The sequence below is a fragment of the Lynx canadensis genome, chromosome D1, assembly GCF_007474595.2.
Source record: "Lynx canadensis isolate LIC74 chromosome D1, mLynCan4.pri.v2, whole genome shotgun sequence".
In the NCBI taxonomy this organism is placed as follows: Eukaryota; Metazoa; Chordata; class Mammalia; order Carnivora; family Felidae; genus Lynx; species Lynx canadensis.
The window spans coordinates 110511197-110537007 of NC_044312.2; the positions used below are offsets into that span (position 1 = coordinate 110511197).

Consider the following 25811-nt stretch of genomic DNA (forward strand, 5'->3'; position numbering starts at 1 on the left):
GGGAAGGAAAACCCGCCCCTGCCTTTGAGAATGTCATGGTCTGGTGACAAGGGGCACGGCCCACGGGGCTCCCTGTTCTGCCGAGAGTCAAGCTGGGAGTCAGGACGAGGGGCTTCCAACTGGCCAGCGGCACGGCCTTGGGAAAAGCCATCGCCTCTCGTGGGATGGGGTACGACCCCTTGTGCCCTCCTCCCCAACAGGATGGTGGGAGATCGGGGAGCTCATGAGGAGGACACCGCTTTGCTGCCTCTCTGGCCTTCTAGGCCTTCTCCACAGGGAGTGGCAGGCCAGACCCCAAGGGATGTGGCCGGGAGGGGGGCGGGTCTGGCACCAGGCGATGCTTCAGTTGCCCTCCGAGGGGCTGGGGTGAGTCAGTTTGGGCTCAGGGACCGGCTAGACCTCTCCCTCTCACCTTCCCTTCCTACTCCCATAGCTGGTACCCCCGGGAAAGGCATTCCAGACACCCCCAAAATCCCATGTCCCACACAGCTGCAGAAAATTGGCACTGAAGGGGTCCTGGGCCCCAAGGATGTCGTGGATTCCTGAACTAGGGAAGCCTCTGATCCAGTCCCCTCCTGATGGGTCGGCAGGAATGAGAGTGTTGGCGAAGCCCACAGAGGTAAGTGAGGACACTCACTAATTCATTCACGTGTTGACCAAACATGTCCTGAGTACACAGACAGGAGCCCCACGGGGCCATGGGGATGAGGGGTGGAGGCTGACCTGTGTGCTGGCAGGAGAGGCAGGGGCCTGCCAGTGCCTGCTGCAATGCCTGGCATTTCTTGGTGACACTTTTACTCCTTTTGGGACCCTAAGGCTTAACTGATGACAATAGTTTAAACATACTGAGCTCTCACCACGTGTTGGGTCCTGTGCTAAGGTTTTTCGTGGACGAGACCATTTGACTCTTACTGTAACCCCAGAAAACAGGAGCTGTGATTTACCCATTTTGTGTGTGAGGTCCCTGAGGCTTGGAAAGATGAAGTCACTTGTCTCAGGTCACACAAGTGGCGGAACCAGGACTGGAACCCAGCACTGTCTGCCCTTTGAATTACACCGTTCAGACGCCAACATGGGGCACGCCGAGAGGGGAAGGGGCTGGGTGCCGAGAGCGGGCTCCAGAGGCACCAGGTCTAGCCAGCGCCCCCTGGCTACGAGGTTATCTAAGCTGGGGCCAGCCTGCCGCTATGGGACACTAAGATGTCCCTTTGGACAGGAAGAGAATCTCCCTGTGCCTGGAGCGGGGGACCTGGGCCCTCCTGCTCTCTGCCCACTGCTGACACGGACTGTGTGGCACGTGGGGGCAGGCACCTGACCTGGACCCTCCTGGGCTGGCGAGAGTCAGCCCCCTGAAAAGCGCTCCAGTCCCCTCAGCTAGAACTGTAGATTCCAGGAGCAGGCGAGTGGGTTCGAATCACGGAATGAGGACCGAACTGCGTGTTAGGTCCCCACCCACCCACAGCCAGGGAGAGGGCTTCCCTGGGCTTCCGAGGGCCCTACTACTCAGCCTGCAAAGTGAGGGCCAGGTAGGCTCAGAGGCTCCGCCTGGGCTGGGAGGCCTCCTCTCCATCACCTCGCGCGCGCGCGCCACCGGCTGCAGGCCTGGGGGCCACCAGCAGGGCTGTGCACTTTCCCTTTCCCTCCAGTGGGCACGAGCCCAGAGGGCCCTGCCTCACCCTGAGCCGGCGGTGATGTCAGCGGAAACCCCGGGGTGCTGAGGACCTCCTCCTACCTCAGCCACACGGCCCTACCCTGCCCCGCGTCCTGCACCCACACCTGGACGGGCTCAGCCTCCCAGAGGACACCGCGCCCACCTGCCCCCTGCTCCCCGGGAAGCTGAGGGGAACCGGGCCCTGCTGCCTGCCTCTCCCCTGCCCGACCTAGGCTTCGTCTCCCCGTCTGCAAGGATGTCTGGGTGATGAGTGGGTACCGGAAGGCAGGGGCAAAAGGGGTAGCCCCAGATGCTCAACTCCTCCCTTGCCTATCGCTCCTGGCCAACCCATGCCTCGGGCTCCGTGACTCCGTCTCCCCTGGCAGAGGAGCGGGGTTACCTCTCCCTGGGCTGGAAGATCCTTATCCTGCCCTGCTGAGTCACTGCCGGCTCCTCCCGCTCTGTCCCCTCCCTCCCTACCGGCCTCGCTCCTTCAGACTTCTCCGGCTTTCTCCAGACTGTCTGGGTTCCTCAGGGGCCCCAGGGGTCAGAGGACAGACAGCATCTCCCTGAGATGACTTGGAGTCCCACCCCGAGCGACCGCCATCCCAGCACTGTTGGGACAGTGACGAGGAGTAAGGGCGTCGCTAGCTGTGTGACCTTGGGCAAGTCACTTGGCGCTTCTACACCTCACTTTTCTCCTGCACGGAACAGGAATGACGATAATGGTACCTTCCTCGGAGTAAGGACAGTTGAGCTAATACAAGCCAAATCTCTGGCACTCAGCACTTGATAACGTTGTATATTACTGTTATCTGCCCCGTCGTGCCCTATCCTCCTGTCTCGGCTAATGACGCCACCTCCCCCTTTCCAGTCCCCATGCCCACATGTCTGCACCTTTTCTGTTCTTCAGACCCTGCTTTCCTCCTGCAGCCTGTCCCCACAACCCCAACGTGATCTGACCGTGTGACGCTGGGCGTAGACCACAGGACACAGATACGAGACTGGAGAGTTGGGCCGTCCTTCAACCCTCCTCCCACGACGACCAGTTCGGAGCATTTGACTATGCAACCCCGGGGGTGCTGCGTGTATTGAGGGAGAGACAGAGGGGGAAGGGTGGACACTCAGGGCACAAGGGGTCTCTGAGTGGAGTCAAGGGGTCCGGGCTGTACTGGGCGCAACTCCGTCCGGGCTTCCAGGCCATCTGTCTGCAACACTCGAGTGGTGGTTGGGTCTGTGAGGAGTTCACCCCTCCCTGGCCCCCACAGGCACCTCTCAGAGGTCCCGTCCTTCCCACCAGAGCACCCTGAGCGCTCTCCAGCCGCTGCGAAATGCGTGAAATGACAGAGGGCTCGAGAACTCAAGGCGCACAAAGGGCTGTGGTGCAGAGGAAGGAGAGGGCAGGCAGGGCTTGGAAAGGGGCCGAGGATGGTCTGGGTGGCAAAGAGGGGAAGGCCACACCTGGCCTGGAAGCCGTGCCTGGGGCTGGGGAGGAGCTGGCACTCAGGCCAGGTGGGGCGCAGCCCCCCAACAAACATTCGGGAAGCACCCCCCCATATGTGCCCCGAGGAACAGCGTGGACATAGAGAGACCCACACCCTGCCCACCAGGGGCTCTGGGGCTGCTGGGACGGAGGGCCAGATGGCTCCAGAGTCGCCGGGGCCCTGCTCTTAATTAGTGGCCTCCCCCCTGCCCGACCCCGGTTGCCTGAAGTCTCCCCGCGCTCCCCCTGCCCTCTGGTGACCCCATCTCGGCCAGGGAGGACGGCTTCTCGGCCCCCTTCTCCCTGGGTGCATAGCACAGCGTTGGGCACCCAGCTGGCACCCACGGGCCCTCGCCCAGGGCAGAGCAGCCTGGTCTCTGTTCTGGAAGCCGGGGCTGTACGCGGTGTCTGTCTCCCTCTACTGGTCCCTTAAGGGACAGCCTGGCCAGGACGCTTGGCGCAGAGCTGGTGGTGTCCAGGTCTCCCCAGGCAGTGGATGGGGAGCACGGGGAGGCGGCGAAGAGGGCCCGGGGACTCAGGCCCGGCTGCCGCCCTCAGGAGCACCGCCGCCTCCTGGGTCTCTGCGGCCCGAAGAAGCCGGTCTCCGACAGGGGCCCCCAGGGGTGGTCTGAGGGAGGCCAGGTGGCCTCCCCGATGCCTTCCCCGCAGGCCAGCAGGCCCCTAACAGCCTCCTTCCCCTTCCAACCCATGAATGGAACTGTCATCCATGGATTTATCTAAACCTTTTGTGCAGCTATTTATATTTCCAGCCGAGACCACATTTTGGAGTAATGAGTTCCATCGGGGTCCTCCCCTGCTGGGTGAAGCACGCTGCCTTTGATTCGTCCGAAACTTACCTCACTCGCGCTCCGAGGGGGCCCTGTAACTCCAGCATGCCAGGTTCTGGTGAACAAGCCGGAGCTTCCCCTCCGCATCCCTGCTGTGGGTTTAAAGTTTCCATCCCCTCTGCCTTCCACCTCTAGCCTGTCAGCCTCAGGAGCCCGGGTCTCCGGCCTGCACGCGGGGCGACCGGCAGAGCGAGGACAGCCAGCACCTCGTGCTGGCCCCGTGGCGGCAGCCACAGGCTCCCAGCACCGCGCCTCTTTGTCGTTCAGTACATGCTTTTGTTTGTTTCGGTTTATTTATTTGGGGAGAGAGTGTGAACGGGGCAGGGGCAGAGAGAGAGGGAGGGAGAGAGAGAATCCCAAGCAGGCACCATACTCAGCGCAGAGCCCAATTCAGGGCTCAGTCTCACGACCCTGGGATCATGACCTGAGCCAAAATCAAGAGTCAGGAGCTCAACTGACTGAGCCACACAGGAACCCCATCAACAAATAATTATTTAAAAAAATTTTTGTAATGTTTATTTATTTTTGAGAGAGAGAGAGAGAGAGACAAAGTGCGAGCAGGGGAGGGACAGAGAGACAGGGAGACACAGAATCCGAAGCAGGCCCCAGGCTCCGAGCCGTCAGCACAGAGCCCGACGCGGCGCTCGTACCCACGAACCGTGAGATTATGACCTGAGCCGAAATTGGACGCTTAACCCACTGAGCCACTCAGACGCCCCAGCAGATAATTATTTTAAACGTTTGAAATGGTAACCACCTTCCTGCATCCATATCTTACATACTTTGGTACCTGTGGGGTGAGGATTAGGAATTTGGGGGTTGAAAGGATCCTGAGAGAGCATCTCGTGCAACCCTCTCATTTTATCAGGGAGGAAGCCGAGGCCCAAAAAAAGGCCTTGACTTGCTGGAGACTGTGAGCAGGGCTGGGGCTGTCCCGGGTCTTTTCCGGCACAGACCCCAAACTGCCTTTGGGTTCCTATTCCCCTCCCAACACACGGTGCGCCTCACGGTTGCAAGGCCCTCCCCCGCCCCCCCCCCCAACTGTGCCTCCTGCTCCGTCCGGACCTGACAGGCATCGGTGCCTATGCCAACTGCAAGCCCAGAGAGGCTGCCTGGTTTCAGACAGGAGAACATCCTTCCAGTCCCGCAGCCTAGGGGGAGCAGGACAGCCGATTACAACTCCTCCCGGAACTGCGGCCAGATGACGGGCCCAGGAAAGCCGAGGGCCCCTTCAGGATCACGACACGTCAAGGTTGGAAGGAACCTCAGTGAGCATCTCACACCGCCAGCCACGTCATACAGATGAAGACACAGCCGCAGAGACAGAGAGGGGCCTTCAAGTCACACAGCGAGTCAGTGGTGAAGCACAGACTAGAGACCCAGGACCCCTGATTCCCAGCTCCAGGCTCCTTTCTGGTCTGAGCCCTTCGGAAGGGTCAGGTGATAACTGACCTCTGGCAGGGTGTGTGTGTGAGTGAAAAGACTCATTAAGAATCCTAAAGAGGGGTGCCTGACTGGCTCAGTCAGGAGAGCATGCAACACTTGATCTCGAGGTTGTGAGTTCAAGCCCCACGCTGGGCAGAGATTACTTAAAAAAAAATCCTAAAGACTTTATGTGTGTGGGTGTATGTCTGAAGATTCATTAAACATCCTGAGAGTTTATGTCTCTCTCTTCCTCCCCCAGGCCTTGCACCAAAGACCTCAAGGCCACAGGGCCCTACAGCGTCAGAGGTGTCGGGGCAGAGGCACAACTGTGTGATTATTGTGCCCCCTCCTCGCCTTCCAGGAGCTTTGACATCTGCTCCCGTCCCAGTTGGGCTGCCCAGGCGACAGGTGTGGGGCCACGGTGGAGAGTGTGTGAAGGCTAAGCTGAGTTACATTGGGGTAAAAAGAGAGTGAGGGATATGGAGAGAGGAGGAAAGGGAAGGAAGAGAATAGCTAATGCTAGGTTCTTTTGTGGGTTTTATTTTTTGACAGAATGTGGGGGTGGGGGTGGGGGGAAGGGCAGCTACTGTCCAGGGAAGGATGGGACTGTGGGAAGAAGCTGGAAGTTTCATCACAGCACCTTAAGCAGACGTGTATGAAATAATGTTGCATTATTTCAAGTTCAAGGGGGGGAGGGAGCGGCACAGAGAAGGCCTGAGGTCGAGCAAGTGCAGCTGAGCCCCAGGAACAAGAGCCAGTATGTGAGAAGGGGGACATTTTAGGAAGGTCACTTTGGTGCTGTATGGAGGGTAGACTGGAGAAGACAGGCATCCAGGTGAGAGAGAATGGTGGCCGGAGCCAGGATGATGGCCATGGCCATGGAAGTGGGTGCCACCCGTTTGGAAGGTGGAGTAGTCAGGGCTTGCTGAAGGACTGTAACGTGGGATGATGGAGACTGGATGACTCCCAGAGTACTGACTTAAACGCCTGGGTAAAGGTGGTGCCATTTGCACTGATCCCCTTGGAAGGCAAGACTAACCTCCCCCACGGGTGCCTGGGTGGCTCAGTCGGCTAAGCATCCAACTGGATCTAGGCTCAGCTCATGAGCTCACATTTCTTGACCTCCAGCCTCACAAGCGGCTCTGCGCTGACAGAGCAGAGCCTGCTTGGGATTCCCTCTCTCCTTCTCTCACTCTGCCCCTCCTCTTGTCTCTCTCTCTCTCTCTCTCTCAAAATAAATAAATAAACTTAAAAAAAAAAAAAACAACCTCCACCAGTGCTCTAGGGAAGACTGGTGAGAAACTGCACCTAGGGCAGGAGAGGGAGAGACAAAGGGGGATCCAGAACTGCAGGCCAGGAGCTGGAGGGCAAGGGGCAGGTAGACAAATAGATTCTTCACTGCAGACAATACCAGAGGGACAAGGCCAAGCCCCGACCCTAAGGAACTCGGCGATGCCCAAGTCCCTTCAGAGCACTAGGAACCCTGGTGCTGTGCGGGCTAGAGCTCAGAAAGTCCCTCCAAGACTTTCCTTCCACTGTGCAGCCTTGCAACCTGGGGCCCAGGGCAAGGGGGGAAACTTCCCTGGCTGCACGCTCTTGGGAGTCTTTTTTTTTTTTTTTTTTTTTTAGAGAGAGAAGGTGGGGGGGGGAGAGAGAGAGAGAGAGAGAGAGAGAGAGATCAAAGAATCTCAAGCAGGCTCCGCCCTGTCAGCGCAGAGCCAGAGGAAAGGCTCAATCTCACAAACCGTGAGATCATGACCCTAGCCAAAATCAAGTCAGACGCTTAACCGACGGAGACACCCAAGCGCCCCTTTGGGGGGGGGGTCTTTTAAAAAATGGTCACACAAATGTGACTCTACGCTCGGAAGATGTTTCCAGCGCTCCCCACTGGTGTCCCTCATCATCTGGCAGCCCCCACCCCTCTGCTAGGCTCACGGAGCATTTCCCCCCGCCCCCCGACCAGGGGCAAAGCCCACGCACCAATGACCTTTTACTCCCGCTTGCCCCTGCTAGGTACACCCTTCTACCCCTTTCAGCCCCGATAATCTGTTTTTCAAGATCAATGACGGATCCTCCAAGCCAGAATGCACAGCCACCTCCCAACCTCCCACCCTGAGATCCTGAAGCAAATTTAGTCTCTTTAGAACTGGTGGTTGCGGCTTGTGTCCGTGCGGAAGGTCCAGCTTCGACCAGGTATCCAGACGACACCCAGGGAGATCTGTACTAAGCGAGCCAGGCGGGCGAGCCCGTACATCTCAGGGCTCCGAGCCCGGTGCTCGCTCCATGGCGGCCGCCGGTGCGCAGCCGCCGAGGCCCAGCCTAGCCGGCCGGCCCGCTGCCCAGGGGCGCGAAAACGCAGGGGCCGGCGCTCCCGGCTCCAGTCCCCGCGCGGCCCGCCTCCCGACCGAGGACTCCGTCACGTGACGGCGGAGCCAGCGAGCGTTTTTCTCACGTGACGGAGGCGCCGGCGTGTGGGCCAATGAGAATGCGGGGCGGGGCTTCCGGGGGGCGGTGCGCGGGAAGGGAACCCCCGGGGGCCCCGCGGCGGCAGGCGAGACCCGGGGACCAGCCGCCTCCCCGGGGTTGGGTAGGGATCCGTTGCGGGCCGGCCGCCAGTCTCAGCTCGGTCGCGGGCCAGGCCCGGCCCCGGTCCTGGGCACAGCATGAAGTGTCTGGTCACGGGCGGCAACGTGAAGGGTGAGTTGGGGGCGACCGGTGGGCGGGGGCACGTGGAACCGCGGGAGATGCCAGCCTAACCCCCGTTTCTTTTCTCCTCTCCGCAGTGCTCGGCAAGGCCGTCCATTCCCTGTCCCGTATCGGGGATGAGCTCTACCTGGAGCCCCTGGAAGACGGGGTGAGGGGGTGGGTGGGATTACAGCAGGGAGCCGGTTTCGCCTCCCATCAGGCCGGACGCCCTTGGGCAGATTTGTCTGCTGAGTTTGTTCCCCCCTCCCCCCACCCCGTTGTTGTGGCGTCAGTTTGGGCCCTGTCATCTTCCCTGGTCCCTGAAGTGCCCGGTGGCGGGTGGGGGGGTGACTAGGGGAAAAGGCAGAGTATGTAGACCCCTTGCTGTGGGAGCAGTGCCGCCAGGGACTCAGGGAAGGCTTCGGAGAGAAGGCATCCGCTGACGGGACCGAGAGGGAGGATTTCCACAGGTGCCGGCGGAGGACAGTAGGGCAAGTGTGCGACAAAAGCCAGCCAGAGGGCAGGGCCGTCTCTGCCCCCTGACCGCATCCCTTTCCCTGCTCTTCCTGGCCCAGCTCTCTCTCCGGACGGTGAACTCCTCTCGCTCTGCCTATGCCTGCTTCCTCTTTGCCCCACTCTTCTTCCAGCAGTACCAGGCAGCCACCCCTGGTCAGGAAGCCCTGCGCTGTAAGATCTTGATGAAGGTGAGGCCCTTCCCTCATCAGCGGCCCTGTGCCGCTGCCCTGGAATGTGTCTGCTCTGGGACATCCAGTAGATACTGACTGGGGAGGGAGAGGTATTGCAGGAGCGAGCCAGTGTCAAATGCGGTGAGGGGCACAGTAAAGACCCCAGAGCATAACGGGAGATACGGAGAGGGTGGTTGATTCTGCCGGGGTTTGGAGAGAGTGGTGATGTTCAAGTTGGGCCTTGAAAGGTAAGTAGGTCTTTCAAGGCATCCCAGACAGGTGTGACAGCATGAACAAAGGCCCAGAAAGGCGTAAACGTTCTGCACGTTGTGGAGCTCCTTTCCTGCTGTGACAGTGCTGAGCCTGGGATGGCCAGGTCCTCCACGGGATGTGGAAGCTGGTCGGTGGAGGCACAGCACTGAGCCGATGGATTTGCCCCGCTCAGTCGTTCCTGGCCGTCTTCCGCTCGCTGGCGATGGTGGAGAAGACCGTGGAGAGATGCTGCATCTCGCTGAATGGCAGGAACAGCCGCCTGGTGGTCCAGCTGCACTGCAGATACGGTGAGTGGGCAGCCGGCTGGCCGCGGGGTCCCTGGGGTGGAGGTTAGCAAGACCCACTGAGACCCTGTCTGCCCATCCAGGGGTGAGGAAGACTCACAACCTGTCCTTCCAGGAATGCGAGTCCCTGCAGGCCGTCTTCGACCCAGCCTTGTGCTCCCATGTGCTCCGTGCCCCCGCACGGTGAGTCTGTCGGCTGGCTACAAGCTGAGCCGTTGGCCTTTTTTTCTTCTTTGGAGCTTCAAGAGTCAATTTAAGGAGATGCCTTCTTCGTTTTCTCTTCTACGTTTGCTGTCGGGCTCTGGTCTGGCTCTTAGGCAGAGGCTGGAATGGAGGAGGGCGGTGCCCCAGGGTCCTCAGTATCTTCAGGAGCCTGTGTTCTCCACCCCAAAGATCCAGCTTGGCTTTCTGGCCATTCAGACCCATTCTGACTCCTCTTTTAGAAGGCAGGTCTTTGAAGCACCTGGGTGGCTCAGAGTATCCGACTCTTGATGTTGGCTCAGGTCACGATCCCAGGGTCATGGGATCAAGCCTCGTGTTGGGCTCTGTGCCGGGTGTGGCGCCTGCTTGGGATTTTCTCCCTCTCTCTCTGTCCCTCCCTCACTTGCCCTCTCTCTCTCTCTCTCTCTCTCTCAAAATAAACTTTAAAAAATATTTAAAAAGAAAGAAAGAAAAAAAGCAAGCAGGCAACCAACCAAGCATGTCTTTGGTTTGCACGTAAATCCTCTCTCGGGCCTGAACAGCCTTGAACGTCCATCTTTAAGCTTTGTGGCCCAGGAGCTCAAAACCCTTCTCTGGTGGGGTCATCCTTCTGGGACTGTGTTCTTTCGAGAGCAGCCTCTTTTCCTATCCGCCTGGACTGTAGATTTGAGGAGTCCGCGGCCCAAGGAAGGAGGCTGGACAGGGAGGTCATGGTCCAGGACGGCTGCCTGGATACGCAGCCGTGGGGGTGGGGCCCTGTTCTGGGACAATCTGAACACCCAGGGGCAGGGCAGGACCTGGCAGATGGGGGCTCCAGTGGAGAACACTAGTGTGGAGAGGGGTAGCTCCCCTCCCACCCTCTGCTGGATGCTGCTTGTATCTGAGTGGCCCAAGGTCATGTTCATTCTGGTAGCCATAAGGTGTGGTATCTGAAGTCCCCTTTGAGTCCCTACAGTCTATTTTCCTGAGTTCTGTTGGGATAGTGCGCTCAGGACTCCTTTGGGTAAAGGAAGAGGGAAGGGTATCACCTCTAGTCTGGATTTGGGTGCTATTTTTTTCTTCTTCTAATGAGCAGTTGTTTTTCCTTCTTTCATGGACAATTTCAAGTATGTGTAGAAGCAGATGCCCACTCCTGTCTCAGTTGTCTTGAGGCCGATTCCAGACGTTGTCTCGTACATGAACACTTGCTAACGTGTATTCTAAAAAGATGAAGATTTAAGGCCTTTTTCTGAAGGCCGAGTTTATAGATGGCGCCGCTGTGGTTTCCCACCCCTTGGTGGGCAGGTACTGCCTGCCTGGTTCGGCCCATGCAACAGCCCATCCTTCCTGTTACCTCCTCTGGATTCTGCTCTGGTCTGCCCCATCCTTTGCGGTGGACTTTTCTCCAACAGCCCGAGAGCTTTGGATGGGGTAGGAACCGGGTCCCCCTCACCCTGTCCTCCCTCCCAGGGCGTGCTAGGCCTGGCACATGGTAGGTGTCCGTGCGCTAATAACCCGTGCCACGGCTCTGCCTCAGCTCACCAAGAGCGAAGGCCCTGGGCAGGGCTAAGCCTTGGTGTGATGCTGTGCCCTCCTCACAGGGTCCTGGGGGAGGCTGTTCAGCCCTTCCCCCCCACGTTGGCAGAAGTGACGCTGGGCATCGGCTCTGGCCGCAGGGTCATCCTGCGCAGCTACCAGGAGGAGGAGGCAGGTGAGGGAGCCAGATGCGGCCTGGGATGACTCAGGGCGGGGCGGGGGGGCGGGAGGGGGGGCAGCTGGGGTAAGAGGGGACAGGGCCCAGAGGCCTGGGTTCCTCCTGCTCCTGCCTCCAGACAGGACTGTCAAAGCCATGGTGACGGAGATGAGCATCGGGGAGGAGGACTTCCAGCAGCTGCAGGCCCAGGAAGGGGTGGCCATCACTTTCTGCCTCAAGGAATTCCGGGTGAGCTTCCCCCCAACACGCTCCCCACCCTGCCCTCCCAGCCCCGCCCAGGCTCACTGCTCTGCCTCTCCACTCCCAGGGACTCCTGACTTTCGCAGAGTCCGCAAACTTGTCTCTTAGCATTCACTTCGATGTGCCAGGCAGGTAATTCCCAGCCTCAGGTGTGGGAGGGGAGGCTCTGGGCTGCCGGGAGCTGAGAAGCCCTGACCTGGCCCAGGACCTGTCATCTGCCTAGGCCAGCCATCTTTGCCATCAAGGACTCCCTGCTGGACGGACACTTCGTCCTGGCCACGATGTCCGAGTCGGACCTGCGCTCCCCAGAGCTACACAGGCTGGCGCCTCCGCTCCAGGCTCCCAGGTGAGGATGCCCACCCGCCTGCCCACGCCTCCCCACTGCCATCTCTGTACCCTGGCCTGAGCCTGCCGCCCGTGTGCCACCCCCAGCACACACGCTTCCTGTCAGGCCCCAGCCCCGACAGTACTCACAGCCCCTTCCAGCCCCGCAGGCTCGGCCTTCCTGATCAGCTGTGCTCAGAGATCCCTCCCACCCAGGGAAGTGTCCCCAAGGTCGGGCTGGCTTCCTTCTCCGGCTGAGTCCTCCCCTCTGAGCCTCTTCCCAGGCCAGGGAGGGAACAGGCTGCTGGGAGGCAGGGAGCTGCCTGGGGCTGGGGAAAGCAGGTGGCTGGAAGGGCAGGTGGGATGGGGAGGGTGGGCCCAGTGTAGCTGCAACAGAGGAAGTTTAGTCTGGCCCCCCGCCCAGCACGTCCCTGGGCCCCAGTGCTCTCCAGCTCTGTCTCCCGGGAAGGTGGAGGCTTTGGCCCCAGGTGGTCTAGCTCAGAGGATTTGATGCTCCCCTACCCAAACTGAGCTAAACTCGCTCCCAGGATGCCTCCCTCGGGCCCTGATCTGAACTCTGATCAAATGGATTCCAGGTCCACTCCCTGCAGGAAGCCTCCACTTAACCACTGCGTCTTTTCCCCTCCAACTAAATGAGAAAGTAGTAAAGCCAAGGGATCATCACTGGTCACAAGGCTTTTACAGCCCCCTCTGAGTCCTCTAAGGAGGGGCCCTGCCTCTGTACCCTCTTTTCTCCCTGTTCCTGACACCGTGTTCCTGCCTACAGCACCCCCCACCTGGATGACTTTGCCAATGACGACATTGACTCTTACATGATCGCCATGGAAACTACTGCAGACATCGAGGGCTCCCGGGCAGTACCCTCTGTGTCCTTTTCACCTGGCCACCAGCCCCCTTCTAGCCCTGGCCCCTACTCAGAGGACAACGACACTGAGCCCAGTATAGAGCCTGGGACTCCCCCCCCCAAGAAGGTAGGGGCTGGACACGGAGGCAGGGGTGGGAGGCGAGCAGGGAGCAGCCTCCAGAACTCACCCCGCTTCCTCTGCTCCCTTCCAGTTCCGCTCGCTGTTCTTTGGCTCCGTCCTCGCCCCTGCACACTCCCCTCCCGGCCCCAGCCCTGTGCTGGCTGAAGATAGTGAGGGTGAAGGCTGAACTGAGAACAAGCCCGTGTCCAGAGGCCCTGGACTAGACGAAGCCACGGCCTCCCCCTTCCCCCAGAGGGCTGATCTCTGCCCTGGTGGGTGGTAAAGGCGGGCTGTGCTGGAGTGGAGCTGGTTGGTCTTGTCCCCACCTCAGACCCCTCCCAGCTGTCTGTGACTAGCCTGGGTCCTGTCTTCCCTCACCAACTCCCAACCAATCGTGTCTGTTCCCAGGCTTGGCACTGAGCTGCCACCTGATGGGAGGTCCCTCACCTGTTCCTCCCCGTAGGCCTTCAGGCCAGACTCCTAACTACGCAGCCAGGGCGGACACCTGCCTTCCCTAAGACAAAAGTCACAAAGGGGCTCTTGGCCCCTGCTGCCCTCCCGGCTTTGCCAACCATGACGTGTCCCTTCCTTAAACCCTGGGCACGCCCCTGGGATCCCTTTAGCCGGCAGACTATTTTTCTTGCTTTCTCTATGCTGTCTGGCCCTGGTTTGGAATTCTAAGCCCCTGTGGACCCGAGCCTGTGGCTGGGGTTGCCTTGGCTGGCGCCCCATGCCCGGCAAGCCTGTCCTCCCAAGCGGCTCTGGGCAGAAGGGCTGCCAGGCTCAGTATTTGGGACAAGGGAGACAGAGGCCGTGGCAAGAATCCAGCTTTGACCTTTATTCAAGAGACCAGATGGGTCGCCCCAGGATCTGTCTGCTGGCCCTGAGGCCAAGCGAGGCTGGAAACCCACATCTGGCCCTGCTTTGCCCTGAGCTGCAGCCTCAGCCCCAGGGTCCTGCTTGTCACCACCGCCGGTGCAGGTGGAAGGAGCCCTGGGGGACTGGACGCTGCTATCGATTCATTAAAAAAAAAGAAAAAGAAAAATATACCAAGGCTCCGTGCTCCCCGTGACAGGTGGGCCTGGGGGGAGCCAGCACGAACCCCCCAACGGCCACATAATTTCTGTACAATCCACCATCGGGCAGAGTGCGGGCACGTGGAGGCTATTTCTTGGCTTTGGCGGAGTTGCGGGGTGGGGTGATGGGCCGGCCTCCAGGGTTCAGGCCGCTGAACTGCCCGTATTTCCCCTTGTTCTTGTCAGCGGGCTTGAGGATCTAAAAGAGACAAAGCTGGTCAGGCTCACGGGCTAAGCCGTGGGGTCACGGGCCCCTTCCTTCCCCATCCCCACCTGGAAGGAGCACATGAGCGTCTCATCCACACTCATCATGGCGCCTGCGTTGTCAAACTCGCCACAGTAGTTGGGAGCTGAGAAGAGCGTCACCAGCTGCCGCTTGGCAAAGAACTCATAGCCGTCTTCCACCACCTGGAGGAGGATGGGGGCAGTTAGCTCAGTAGGTGCTAGCTACCAGGCCCCGGCTCCCCCCCAGCCCAGGGCGGCCAGCCCACCTGGTGTGCCCGGCAGATGAGGTCCAAGTCGTGTTTGTGTAGGAACTTGGCCACTACCTCAGCCCCAAAGGTAAAGGAGACGCCACGGTCATTCTCGCCCCAGCCCTGCACGTCCTTGTCAGGGTCCGACCACAGCAGGTCACATAGCAAGCCCTGGTCAGGCACGTCTGTTGGCCGCATGATACGCCGAATCTGCTCCATGGACTGCAGGTCCGGGGACAGGCCTGGGGCGCGTGGGGGGAAGGGGGACACGGGTCACTTTTCTCAAACCAGCCTCGAAGCCCTCCTGCTCCAGAAAGCCTTTGCCGGTCAGTCTCCCCTCACCCACCACCACCTGGCTCTCTCCCAGAGTCCCAGGAGGCCAGGTGGGCAGAAGTCATCGCCTTCTGCCTCTTCAGGTTCCTGCCCTCAAGGACCAAAGAGCTCTCTGAACAAAGGAGACAAAGTACATTCACGATGCCAAGGCCAAAATGGGGGTGAGTGCGACCTAACGCCGGGGGGGGGGGGGGGGGGGGGGGGCTTTCTGGAAGATGTGACATGCAAACCAAGACCCCTGGGAAGTGGCCTGGGGCTCTTCCTTCTCAGACATTCTTTCCACACGTGCCTCAGAGCCACCCTCACCTCCATGGCAGCAGAAGATTTTCTCGTCCACAATGGCAGCAATGGGCAGGCAGTTGAAGCAGTCGGTGAAGGTTTTCCACAGTTTAATGTTGTAGCGCCTCTTGCCTGCCAGGAGGGAGATGCCTCGTGAGGCCCAGCTGCCCCCCCCCCCCCCCCCGCCCCGGCACACTTTGTGGGCCGCTCAGACACAGCCGGGGGAAGAATGGAAGGCAAGAGAAGCCCCCTTCCCTGCCCCCCTTCCCCGACTCCACTGCCTACCAGGCGTCCTGGAAGAATTCTAAAGCAGTGGAGTCCACAGGAACCTGAGTTCCAATATGGAACAACCCACCCCCACCCGGTGAGCAGGGCCAGGCCAAGACTAGGTCTGGTTTATCTCAGCTTCTGGTAGACAGAACCCAGTCCAGATAGGCATCCTAAGTGCTTAATGGATGTACTGGAGGGGAGTGTCATCAGGCAGGGCCCCACATGAGAATATATATGGTCCTCAGTCAACAGCCATTCACCAGACCCCTCCTGAGTGCCAGGCCCCGTGCCAGGAGGGCAGGGTGGAGAGCCATGAACCGACGTGCACCCTTCATAGAGCTCGTACTCTGCAGGTACCTGTCGGACACTAATACCTCTACTGCCAGGCCAACGTGAGGGTCCCACTGAGTAGCGGAGTCCCTCACGGACTTGGGCAACCCCAGATACTCTGCCTACTCACACTCATCGTAGAAGCCATAGATGCGGTTGATGCTGGCACACTCGTGGTTCCCACGGAGCAGGAAGAAGTTCTCTGGGTACTTGATCTTATAGGCCAGCAGCAGGCAGATGGTCTCCAAAGACTGCTTGCCCCGGTCCACGTAGTCCCCCAGGAAGAGGTAGTTGCTCTCTGGAGGGAAGCCGCCGTACTCAAATAGCCGCAAAAGGTCGTAGTACTGGCCATGGATGTCACCTGTGACCCAGAGAACCTGTTCAGCGCTAGGTGCAGGGGTTACACTTGAACCCAGGACCAAGTCTGGGCTCCAGGAAGGAGCAATCCAAGGACTTGGAGGGGAGGAAGATTCCACTTTCAGAAAGCAAAAGGGGCCTGGGCAGGGGGCTCACCGCAGATCTTGAGGGGTGCCTCCAGCTCCAGAAGAATGGGCTGGCTCAGGAAAATCTCCCGTGATTTGAGGCACAGACCACGGATCTCGTTTTCTGTTAGCTGTACATTCTTTCCAGGCCGCGAGCCCTGCACTGGGGACGGAATGGGGCATCAAGACTCTGGTCCCTCAGGCAGGAGGAAGGTGGACGACGCAAGTGGCCCTATGGGCACATCTGGGGGCTCAAGGGCCTTCTGGGCCCCTCCTTGCCCCAGGGGCAGCTGTCGCTGTTGAGCCTCCCAGGACCTCCGCCTCGGGCCTCCCAGGTCGGGACCCCTCCAGGAGGGGGGGTCTGCTGTGCCCAGGGGCCTGCCATCCAACACCCCACCCTACGGCGCAGGACCCCTGGGAGGGGTGGAGCTAGGTTTCTTAGGTTTCTCCCTCGCCCCGAGAGCGCAGGTCGACCCGTGCGCCCCGGGCCCAGGAGAGGGGGCTGTCCCCTCGAGCCAGAGGGTCCCTGGAGCCCCCCCAGGCGCGCTGCGACTGGGGGGCAGCCGCAGCGGCGGGACCTCGCGGCCCGTCCCCGCCCAGTCTAAGCTGGCCCTGGGAGGGGCAGGCCCGCCCGCGCACCACTTCCGGGCCAGGCAGGGGGCCCGGGCGCGGCGGGCGCCGACCTCCCCCGCCCCGGCCAACCTTCCAGCAGGCGCCCGATGATAGAGTCCAGGTTGAGCTTCTCGCTGTCGGACATGGCGGCGCCGCCGCTCCGGCCCAGCAGCTCCGGGCCCACTCCTGCCGCCCGCCCTCCCGCTGCCTCCTTCCGGCCTGGCGCTCCTTCCGCCCGCCCCAGCCCGCCCCAGCCCGCCCCGGCCTGCCGCCCCGCCTCCTCGGCCTGCCGCCCCGCCCCGCGCGCGCTGCCCCCGCGCTCTAGCGCCCCCGCCGGACGCCGGGAGCAGCGGCCGCGACGGTCCGGAGGCGGGGCATAGGTGACGGGGCGGGGCGGGGCGGGGCTTGCGCTGAGTTTGGGTGTGTGATCAGGACGGAGCCCGGCCAGTGGGTGGGGCTTGGTGGGGCGGGGTCGAGTCTGGTCCCTCCCCTGACGAATGACCGAGTCCAGTTCCGAGGGTATGGGACCGGAAATACTGTGGAAGTTGTTTTTCTCTATCAAAGGCTGACCAGTCTTTCCCACCCACCCTGGGCGGGAGTGTGGTGTGAGTACGTTAATAACTGTCTCCCCATACACTACGGATTAAGTCCTCAAGGTGCAGAAAAAGAAACGGAGGCTCAGAGATAGCAAGGGGCTGGGCCAAAACCCCAGCTTCACATTCATGGAGGACCTTTACCTCCTGAGTCTTTGTGGCCCCCAGGCAGCTGGCCAGACTCAGACACCCACCGCGTTTTGGTCCACACTGTGGTGCGCGCTAAGTTAATATTTTTTTTATGGTCCACACTGTGGTGCGCGCTAAGTTAATATTTTTTTTTATAAGTTCCGTCATTGCTTCTTGAGTGCATAATAACGCTGCATGATGTGCGTGTCCAAAGCATTACTTTGTAAAGAGCAAAACTATAATAAACCATAGTTCTCACTGGAATCCTGAACTGCTTTACGTGCCGGTAACCTCGAAACTGGAGGTGGCCTGGCCTCTGTACCTCTGCTGGGCCCTGACCCGTCACACCCACGGCGGAAACGTAAGCCTGCCGCCCTCCAGCCCACGGGGGCCCACGGAGAGCCCACGGGAAGGGTGGGAGGAGCCCACAGCACTGGGGCAGACCGGAAGAGCCTCGGGGAGGAAGGGGTGACCCCCCCCCCACACTCGGGAGGGTAGTGTGGGAGGGGCCCCCAGCGGGTTGCTGTCTGCTACTGAGGAGGAAGTGAGAGGAGGAGGTGAGGTGCAGCAGGGAGGTAAGCTGGGCTGGGGGGGGGGCAGGGGCAGGGGCTGGGCCTGGGGCTGGGCCTCTATGCAGAGGTCTGGCTTTTCTGCCACTTCAGGGCCCACCCTCCCCTCCCGCAGTAAAAGTGGGGACAGAAGGAGCTTGGTGAGATACCCCGAAGCCTCTTCCCTCTGAACCTCACACAGTCAGGTCCTCGGGCTGGGGACCGGCTGGATGGGAGCCCAGGCCCCAGGCTGATCAGGAGTTGCCTCTCACCCTGGCTCTCCCCACATCTTGCAGCCTGTTGTAGCAGGGGTCTGGGGCACCATGGCCCAGGCCCTAGGGGAGGACCTGGTGCAAACTTCAGAGCTACAGGATGACTCCAGCTCTTTGGGATCTGACTCCGAGCTGAGTGGGCCCGGCCCATATCGCCAGGCTGACCGCTATGGCTTCATTGGGGGCAGCTCAGCAGAGCCAGGGTAAGTGGGGGAGAGATGGGGGGCAGCGGGGTGCTGGGGCTGAGGATGGGGGCTGAGGGATGAATTTTAGAGTGAGGCTCAACCGCGAGGGTCCTGGAGGGTCTGGGGGCTCAGCCAGTGTCACCCCTTCTCACACTCCAGGTAGAATCCTAAAGCCAGCAGGGCTGAGACAAGAGTGTCTCTAATCTGTCTCTTTTACCCTGAACCTCCAATGCTCTGCACCTATCCTTAAGGCCAAAACATCCTTCCCCTTTTAATCTCTGCCCCAGTAATCCCAGAACCTAACCAAAGAACCCACACCTCTTCCCTCACCCTCTCCCTTTCCCAGTACACAGACAGGAAAACAAGTGCGGATAGGAACTTGCCCGAGGTCACCGCGGAGACCAAATAGAACTACATTCAAACTCAGGACTCCTGGTTTCTAGTCCGGGGCTCTGTCCACTTAAGCTTCTCTTAGGAGTTGTCTGTGTTCCTACCCTGGGGGACGGCCAACCAGCCCCTCCCCCAGCACACACCTACACACCCCCTTCAGCCTCTCCTGCTTCTGCCCACATCAGAGCCACATCCTTTCCTGTCCCCATGACAACGATTGGCAACTCCTGGGTGACAGGTCACCCCCCTCCCGCCCCAGGGCTCCCCAGAGATCTCCAGGGCCAGGAGCTGAGTTTACCTGGGTAGCATGAAGGGTGGCAGATGTGGGCTCTAGGTAACAGCTGGCCCACACCTCGACACCTGTGTCATGTGCCCTCAGGCCCGGTCACCCTCCTGCAGACCTTATCCGCCAGCGAGAGATGAAGTGGGTAGAGATGACCTCACACTGGGAGAAAACCATGTCTCGGCGATACAAGAAGGTGAGGGGACGAGGGTCCCATTGCCTCTGCCCGTGCCCTGGCAAAATTTACCCCTCCCGGATCCCGGGACCTCCTGCCTTTTTCCCCTACCGCCCAAGGTGACCCTTGCCCCACGACAGGCTGGGGCTTGGGACCTGCCAACAGAAGCAGGAGAGGCTGGCCTCGCTGTTCTAACGGGACTCCTTGGCCTCACCCACAGGTAAAGATGCAGTGCCGGAAAGGCATCCCCTCGGCTCTGCGGGCCCGGTGCTGGCCTCTGTTGTGCGGGGCCCACGTGTGTCAAAAGAACAGCCCCGACACCTATAAGGTAATAGAGTTGGCAGGGGTCCTGCCTGCCCTTCTCAGAGCCCCTCGCCACTCCGAGCCCTCACCCCCACCTTCCTGTCCACCCACAGGAACTGGCCAAGGCCCCTGGAGACCCACATTGGATGGAGACCATCAGCAGGGACCTGCACCGCCAGTTTCCTCTGCACGAGATGTTTGTGTCACCTCAGGGTCATGGGTAGGAGGCCAGGGACCCCCAGAGACCTCCGGCCCCACGATCCCCAGGGCACTTCGGCCCAGGCCCCCACCTCAGCTTTATATCCTTCCATCTCGGGGGACCCAGTGAGGCCCAGGGGGCTGAGGCCTGGGAAGGGGCCGCCAGTGGGTGGGGAAGGGGTGCCTGGAGGACTGACCCCTAATGGGGTCTTCTGGTACAGGCAGCAGGGGCTCCTGCAGGTACTCAAGGCCTACACGCTGCATCGGCCCGAACAGGGCTACTGTCAGGCCCAGGGCCCTGTGGCTGCTGTGCTGCTCATGCACCTGCCCCCAGAGGTGAGTGCCCTAGACCCTACATCAGGGATTCGAGACCCTGACACCCCAACCCCAGTGATCCGTGACCCCCGACCCCAGGAACTCTGGACTCAGGGACCTGGGATCCTTGACTCCCAGATCCTGTCCTAGTGACCTGGGGCCTCATGACCACCAACCTCCGTGACCTTCAAGGCCAACGATCTTGACTCCAGAAACCTGGGACCCTTGGTCCCTGACCCCTGTCCCGGTGATCTGAGAATCTGGAAGTCATCACCTTGACTTCACAGCTCCTGATTTTGAGCCCCGTGACCATGACTTCTGACCCTTGTGACCCCCCAAGAACCCAGGACTTGAACTCTGGGACCCTCCCAACCCTTGACCAGTGAGCCCCAACTCTGTGACTCTGAAAATCGATACCGTGAGCCCTGTGACTTCCACCTTCCTGAACCCATCATCGGCCTCTACCTGGGCAGTGAGGAGTCTTTCGGTCAGAGCCCGAGTTTGGGCTGCGTTTAGGCTCCAGGCTCCAGAGCCACCCCCAGATGATGCCCAGGCCCTCCCCCGTGCTCTTTTCCCCTGCCCTGTGCTTCCCTCTGCGGTCCCCTCGGAGCGGGCATCCACGGCCTGTGCCCCGCCCGCAGGAGGCCTTCTGGTGCCTGGTGCAGATTTGTGAGGTCTACCTCCCTGGCTACTACGGGCCCCACATGGTGAGAGGCTGGAGGGGGTCGGAGGGCACGGGGGGGGGGGCTGGGCAGGCAGGGGCCTAGGGACTGAGAGGGGCAGCCCGGGGTTTGCGAGTCGTGCTGACGGACGGACGGACGTGGCTGCAGGAGGCTGTGCAGCTGGACGCTGAAGTGTTCGCGGCCCTGCTCCGGCGGCTGCTCCCGCGCGTGCACAAGCACCTGCAGCAGGTGGGCGTCGGGCCTCTGCTGTACCTGCCCGAGTGGTTCCTGTGCCTCTTCGCCCGCTCCCTGCCCTTCCCCACGGTGCTGCGCGTCTGGGATGCCTTCCTCAGCGAGGGTGAGTAGGCAGCTGGAGGCGGGGCGTGGCCAGGGCCGGGAGCCTGGGGTGCGCGCACGGGGACGGGCGCACCAGCCGCGCCTGGCCCCACCTGCCGCTGCCAATCCCGGCCCGGGTGGGGGTGCCAGAGTGTGTTCAGGGTGATGGCGTCGGGTTGGCGCTGGGGGAACAGCGCGGCCCCTGCCTGCACGTCACCAGTGTCATCCCCAGCTTTGCGCCTGTGGTGAGACCCCCTTAGGGAGGGCAGGCTCTGCCTGGAGGCGGGCTGGGGGCAGAGGTGGGGAGATCGATCGCAGCAGTGGAGCTGTTCAGGGACTGGGCTCGGTAGGCACGGCCAGCGGCAGGGACGCGGCCAGTAGGAGCGCAACAGCGCTCATCCCTGGAGCCCACAGGCACTGGGTGCCAGGCGCTGCTGTAGACACTGGGATCACCAGCATGAAGGACACCTGCATTCTGGTGGGGGGCGGGGGAGACAGCAGTAACCATATAACAAGATATTTATAGAGGTGCCTGGCTGGCCCCGTCGTAGAGCATGCGACTCTTGATCTTGGGGACGTGAGTTCAAGCCCCACGGTGAGCATAGAGCTTAAAAAAAAAAAAAAGAGAGCAGGTATTTATAGATTGTCCTAAGTGCCACGAAGAAAATAAAACAAGGGATGTGACAGAGTGTTAGGGGCGCAGTGGGAGGAGAGTGCTGTTTTCAAGAGGCTTTTGGCCTCTGCATGGGGGGAGGCATAAACTGGCAGGGCCCGTGTGGAGGCCGCGAGGCCAGGAGAGACACTGTCCACAGGGTCGCGGCTACAGATGACTTGGCGGGCACGGGCGTGGAGAAAGATGAAGCCAGAGAGGTCGGGCCGAGAGTGAGTGGAGTCGGGGCCCAGCTGAGCCGGACGTTTCAGGACGTGGGGGCTCTGCCTCGGGACCCCCATGGGCAACCCACCTGCGTCCTGTTCTGTGCGGGTTGTCTGGCAGTCGCAACTAAAAGCTGGTAGATGTCAATCGGTACATTCATTGAGCACCTGCTGTGTGCCCCATCGGCTCCCGGCCCCCTTGGAGTTCTGGCCGCAGGTGTTCAAGTTGTCATGTACGCATCACCGCCTCTCCAGCCTCGGACCTCCGGGGCCCGGCAGGGCAGGGCTGGATCAGTTGGCTGAGCCCTCTTCCGCCCTCTCCGCTGAGGACAGGACGGGCACTGTGAGGGGCTCCTTTCATCGTGATGGTGGCATGACTGGTGGCTCTCATCTCTTTATGAGTCAGAGCTGTCACCGGGCCTCATTGGTCCCCGAGGCTGCCCGGAAGGGATTCTGAGGCCCCGGGAACAGCCCGAGGTCACACCGGAGTGTGCCTGAGAGCGTGCAGGCATGTGCGTGTGCCCGTGTGCACTGTGCTCTTGGCTCAGGGGTGAAGAGCTCTGGCTGGAATCTCTCCAGAGCAAGAAGGTCACTGGTCTTAACTGGCACCCACTTGGCCCTTCCTCGTAAGGACGAGTTGCTGAGGCCCAGAGAACAGGCTTGGGTGAAGCGGGGGGGCAGCCCCCGGCTCCTGGCGGGCTGCTTTGCTCCGACGTGTCTGCGGCTGCGGAGACTTACTCATCAGTGCCCCCAGTTGCAGCCCCACCGTCGTTCATTGCTCCTGGTCTGAGTCAAGGCCGCAGAGCTGCAGGAGGGTGGAAGGAGTGTGGCCAAGAGCAGGTTCAGGTGCAGGACTGAGGAGGGGCAGGGCTGGCCCCGCATTGAGTGAGCCCCTGGCCTGCAGGTGTGAAGGTGCTGTTCCGTGTGGGGCTGACGCTGGTGCGCCTGGCGTTGGGCACCACAGAACAGCGCCTGGCCTGCCCGGGCCTCCTGGAGACGCTCGGTGCCCTACGAGCCATCCCCCCCACCCAGCTGCAGGAGGAGGTCTTCATGTCCCAGGTGGGTGCCCCCTGCCTGCCTTCCACAATGGCCCAGCTCCTGCTGCTCAACTGGGGAAACTGAGTCTCACGGCAGGAAGTCAGAGTGAGACCCCGGAGCTCAGTTCCTGTCCTCTGAGCAGCAGAGAATGTGAAAACCCCAGGCTTCAAGCGGCTTTCTATGGTTCCCTTAGCGAGTCAGGCTGTCAGTCCCTCAGCCCTCAGCCGCTTCCTGGGGCTGGGTCCTGCCCGCCCTGTGGGGACCTGACGGTTTCCTGCCCTCCCCCAGTCCGGGCACACTCAGCGCCAACCGCCCCTCACAGGTGCACAGCGTGGCCCTGTCTGAGCGTGACCTTCAGCGGGAGATCAGGGCCCAGCTGGCCCAGCTGCCTCAGTCAACGTCCGGGCCACCCCCAAGGCCGCAGGCCCGCCTGCCTGGGGCCCAGGCCATCTTCGAGGCCCAGCAGCTGGCAGGAGCGCGGGGAGGCGCCAGACCCGAGGTGCCCCGAATAGTGGTGCAGCCCCCGGAGGAGCCCAGGCCACCACGGCGCAAGCCCCAGACCCGAGGCAAGACTTTCCACGGGCTCCTGACTCGGTCCCGGGGCCCTCCTGTTGAGGGCCCCTCCAGGTCTCATCGAAGCTCCACCTCCTTCCTGGATACCCGATTCTGAAGGTCTCACTTCTGAGGTACCATGGACTCGGCGTCCCCTAACCCCAAGTGCCCGGTTGCCTGATGCCTGCCCCACAAATGGGCACCGCACTTTACCGCCGGGATTTGGCAAATCAGCTCCCTTCCCGCAGACCGTGTCGGACACAAGGGTGAAGGAAGGTCACGCGGTGTGGTTTCAGGGGCCCAGACCTGCCGTTCTCCCGCGGAGCCGTCCCGGTGCCGGGCCCTTGCAAGAATGGAACCTGAAGGACTGTGGGGTTAAGGGCAGCTGGCTGGGCGAGGGGCCCCCGCGGGGCTCCTGGGGAGGCCTAGAATAAAGTCTGGGCAGAAACCTGGCTGGAGTTGGACTGAGTGCTCTCCACCCCCGATTGGAGACCAGCTGCCCCTCCACTCCCACCCTCACCCCCTCACAGCCCGGCCTCTCCTAGTCCAGCCCCGGTTTGGTTGGAACAGGATACACTGAGGCTGCCCATTGGCTGATGAAAGGTGGTTGCCAGCAACAGGAGCCAATGGTAAGCCGCCTTGCCCGGCCTCTGGTGGGGGGCGGGGCAGGTAAGGCTCTGGCACCTGTGGAAGGAAGGTTCCCCCAGTGGATGCTGGGCCCAGGAGGGGGCTCTGTCCCCTATTCCTCCCCTCCCCCCCACCAGGCTGGTTCAGGACCCCCAAGGATGGGGGTACTCTAACCCAAGCCCGCCCCCCACCCATGGTCCTGGTCTGGTCCTCGGAGACAGCTGGGCAAGAACAAAAGCCTACTGTGCCAGGACAAAGGCCCCTTGCCCCCTTCCAAAGCCTTGACTGCACCCCCTCGGGACTGCCGCCATGGAAACTCCCTCCCACATTCGATAATTGCCCCTGTGGGTGCCTGGGGTGCCTGGGACACGAGCCATCGCCAGGACAACAGGGCCGGTTCCGATGCAGGCTGTGTCCCTACAGTGCCCATTCCCGGGTGCCCTGCCTCCCTGGAGGCCCGCCCCTGCAGGGTGGAGGGTGGAGAGTGGAGGGTGGAGGGTGGCAGGGCATGGTGGGACTCTGGAGTACTGGGACAAAGCATCTGGACACTTACTTAGATGGTGGAGTATTCAATCTGTTCCCCCCAATGGCTGTGCTGGAACACCGGCCTGGCCACTGGTCAGACCCCTGATTTGGAATGTTCTGGTGACAGGGCCACCGGCTGTAGGCACGCACCTGCTCTTACATATGTTCATATAGCGCTTCTTATGTGCCTGGCCAGGCCCTGGCTCTGGGGCCAACCATCCTGCGCCCAAGGAGCCTGTGGCCCGGAAGAGAGAACACAGAGGTCCGGATCCAGATCTGCGGAGTTTCCTGGGGGAAACCGAGGCTCAGAAAGGGAGGGAACTTGGCCAAGACCTCGCTGCCCATGGCAGACCCAAGGTTTATCCCTGCCTCCGTACCGGCAGCCATGAACCTGTCCCCCCTATAGCTGGGCGCCCACCCAGCTCTGTCCTCCTGGGGATGTTTTCTCTCCTGCTCCCACCCACTCCCTAGCCCTGCCCCAGCCCCTTGGAATGTGGGGCAGCGGCTGGGCCCCTGTGAGTTAAAGAGAGCTTCCAGGGCCTTCCCTTCCTCCTCCCCACCCCACTAAAGTACCTGTCTGTAGCTTAACAATAACCTAGTCATCTGCAGTTCCCAGAATACTTTCTCAGAGCCCCCCCCCCCACCCCCCGCCGCCACAGGTAGCACTGATAGCCTCATTACAAAAGGGGGGGAGTGGAGGCTGGCAAAGCTGAGTGCCCAGCCCGAGATCACAGTGAGGAGCAGAGCCACTACTAGGGTACAGGGCTCAGTGAGTTCTAGGCACCTTAGGCTTAAGGCATAGAATGCAGTCTTTGTAGCAGATAGAGTGGGGGGATCTGCTCCTAGAGTCTGCTCGTAAACTCCCTACCCTCCATGGGCTCAGCTCCTCTGCTGGGAGAGTGGGGAAGCAGGAGAGCAGCAATCTCGGCCCTGGGCCCGGGGAATCTGTCGTGAGGCTGGGAGGGAGGCCATGGTGACAGTGGGTCCCACTGGCTAGAGACCCTAGGGGCAAATGGTCTCCGGCAGGACTCCTCCAGCTAGGGCTGAGTCACTGCGTTTTCTACTCGGGGAAGCATTTTGTGGGCAGGTGCCATTATCAACCATCTACGTGGGGAGCCCGAGCCAGGCGGGGTGTGGGGGGCGTCCAACCAGAAGAGAACTAGCTCCCTCCTC

General features: G+C 61.1%; 3 protein-coding genes across 5 annotated transcripts; 2 read left to right on the top strand and 1 right to left on the bottom strand.

Moving 5' to 3' along the window:
• The first annotated feature begins 7918 nt into the window (after positions 1 to 7918).
• On the top strand, positions 7919 to 13824 carry RAD9A (RAD9 checkpoint clamp component A). Its single transcript, XM_030331040.1, has 11 exons — positions 7919 to 8104; positions 8191 to 8261; positions 8668 to 8796; positions 9224 to 9338; positions 9419 to 9518; positions 11117 to 11226; positions 11348 to 11457; positions 11537 to 11601; positions 11693 to 11815; positions 12581 to 12785; positions 12871 to 13824. The coding sequence occupies exons 1-11, from the start codon at positions 8071 to 8073 to the stop codon at positions 12964 to 12966; spliced, it is 1158 nt and encodes a 385-aa protein (XP_030186900.1). The 5' UTR covers positions 7919 to 8070; the 3' UTR covers positions 12967 to 13824.
• Positions 13599 to 16860, bottom strand: PPP1CA (protein phosphatase 1 catalytic subunit alpha). Its single transcript, XM_030331041.1, has 7 exons — positions 16725 to 16860; positions 16054 to 16185; positions 15671 to 15901; positions 14968 to 15072; positions 14347 to 14570; positions 14129 to 14263; positions 13599 to 14054 (listed from the first exon to the last, which is right to left on the bottom strand). Exons 1-7 carry the CDS (start codon positions 16777 to 16779, stop codon positions 13944 to 13946), a joined length of 993 nt encoding a protein of 330 aa, XP_030186901.1. The 5' UTR covers positions 16780 to 16860; the 3' UTR covers positions 13599 to 13943.
• A 976-nt stretch (positions 16861 to 17836) lies between these two features.
• On the top strand, positions 17837 to 23938 carry TBC1D10C (TBC1 domain family member 10C). Of its 3 annotated transcripts, none has more exons than XM_030331038.1 (10): positions 17837 to 17913; positions 18201 to 18379; positions 19131 to 19230; positions 19430 to 19537; positions 19626 to 19732; positions 19932 to 20046; positions 20667 to 20732; positions 20856 to 21045; positions 22801 to 22955; positions 23257 to 23938. In XM_030331038.1, exons 2-10 carry the CDS (start codon positions 18228 to 18230, stop codon positions 23602 to 23604), a joined length of 1341 nt encoding a protein of 446 aa, XP_030186898.1. In that variant the 5' UTR covers positions 17837 to 17913; positions 18201 to 18227; the 3' UTR covers positions 23605 to 23938. The 3 variants fall into 3 exon arrangements, with proteins under 3 accessions (XP_030186898.1, XP_030186897.1, XP_030186896.1); XM_030331037.1 differs by having other exon boundaries at positions 17867 to 17931; XM_030331036.1 differs by lacking the exon at positions 17837 to 17913 and adding an exon at positions 17960 to 18065.
• The last annotated feature ends 1873 nt before the right edge of the window (positions 23939 to 25811 follow it).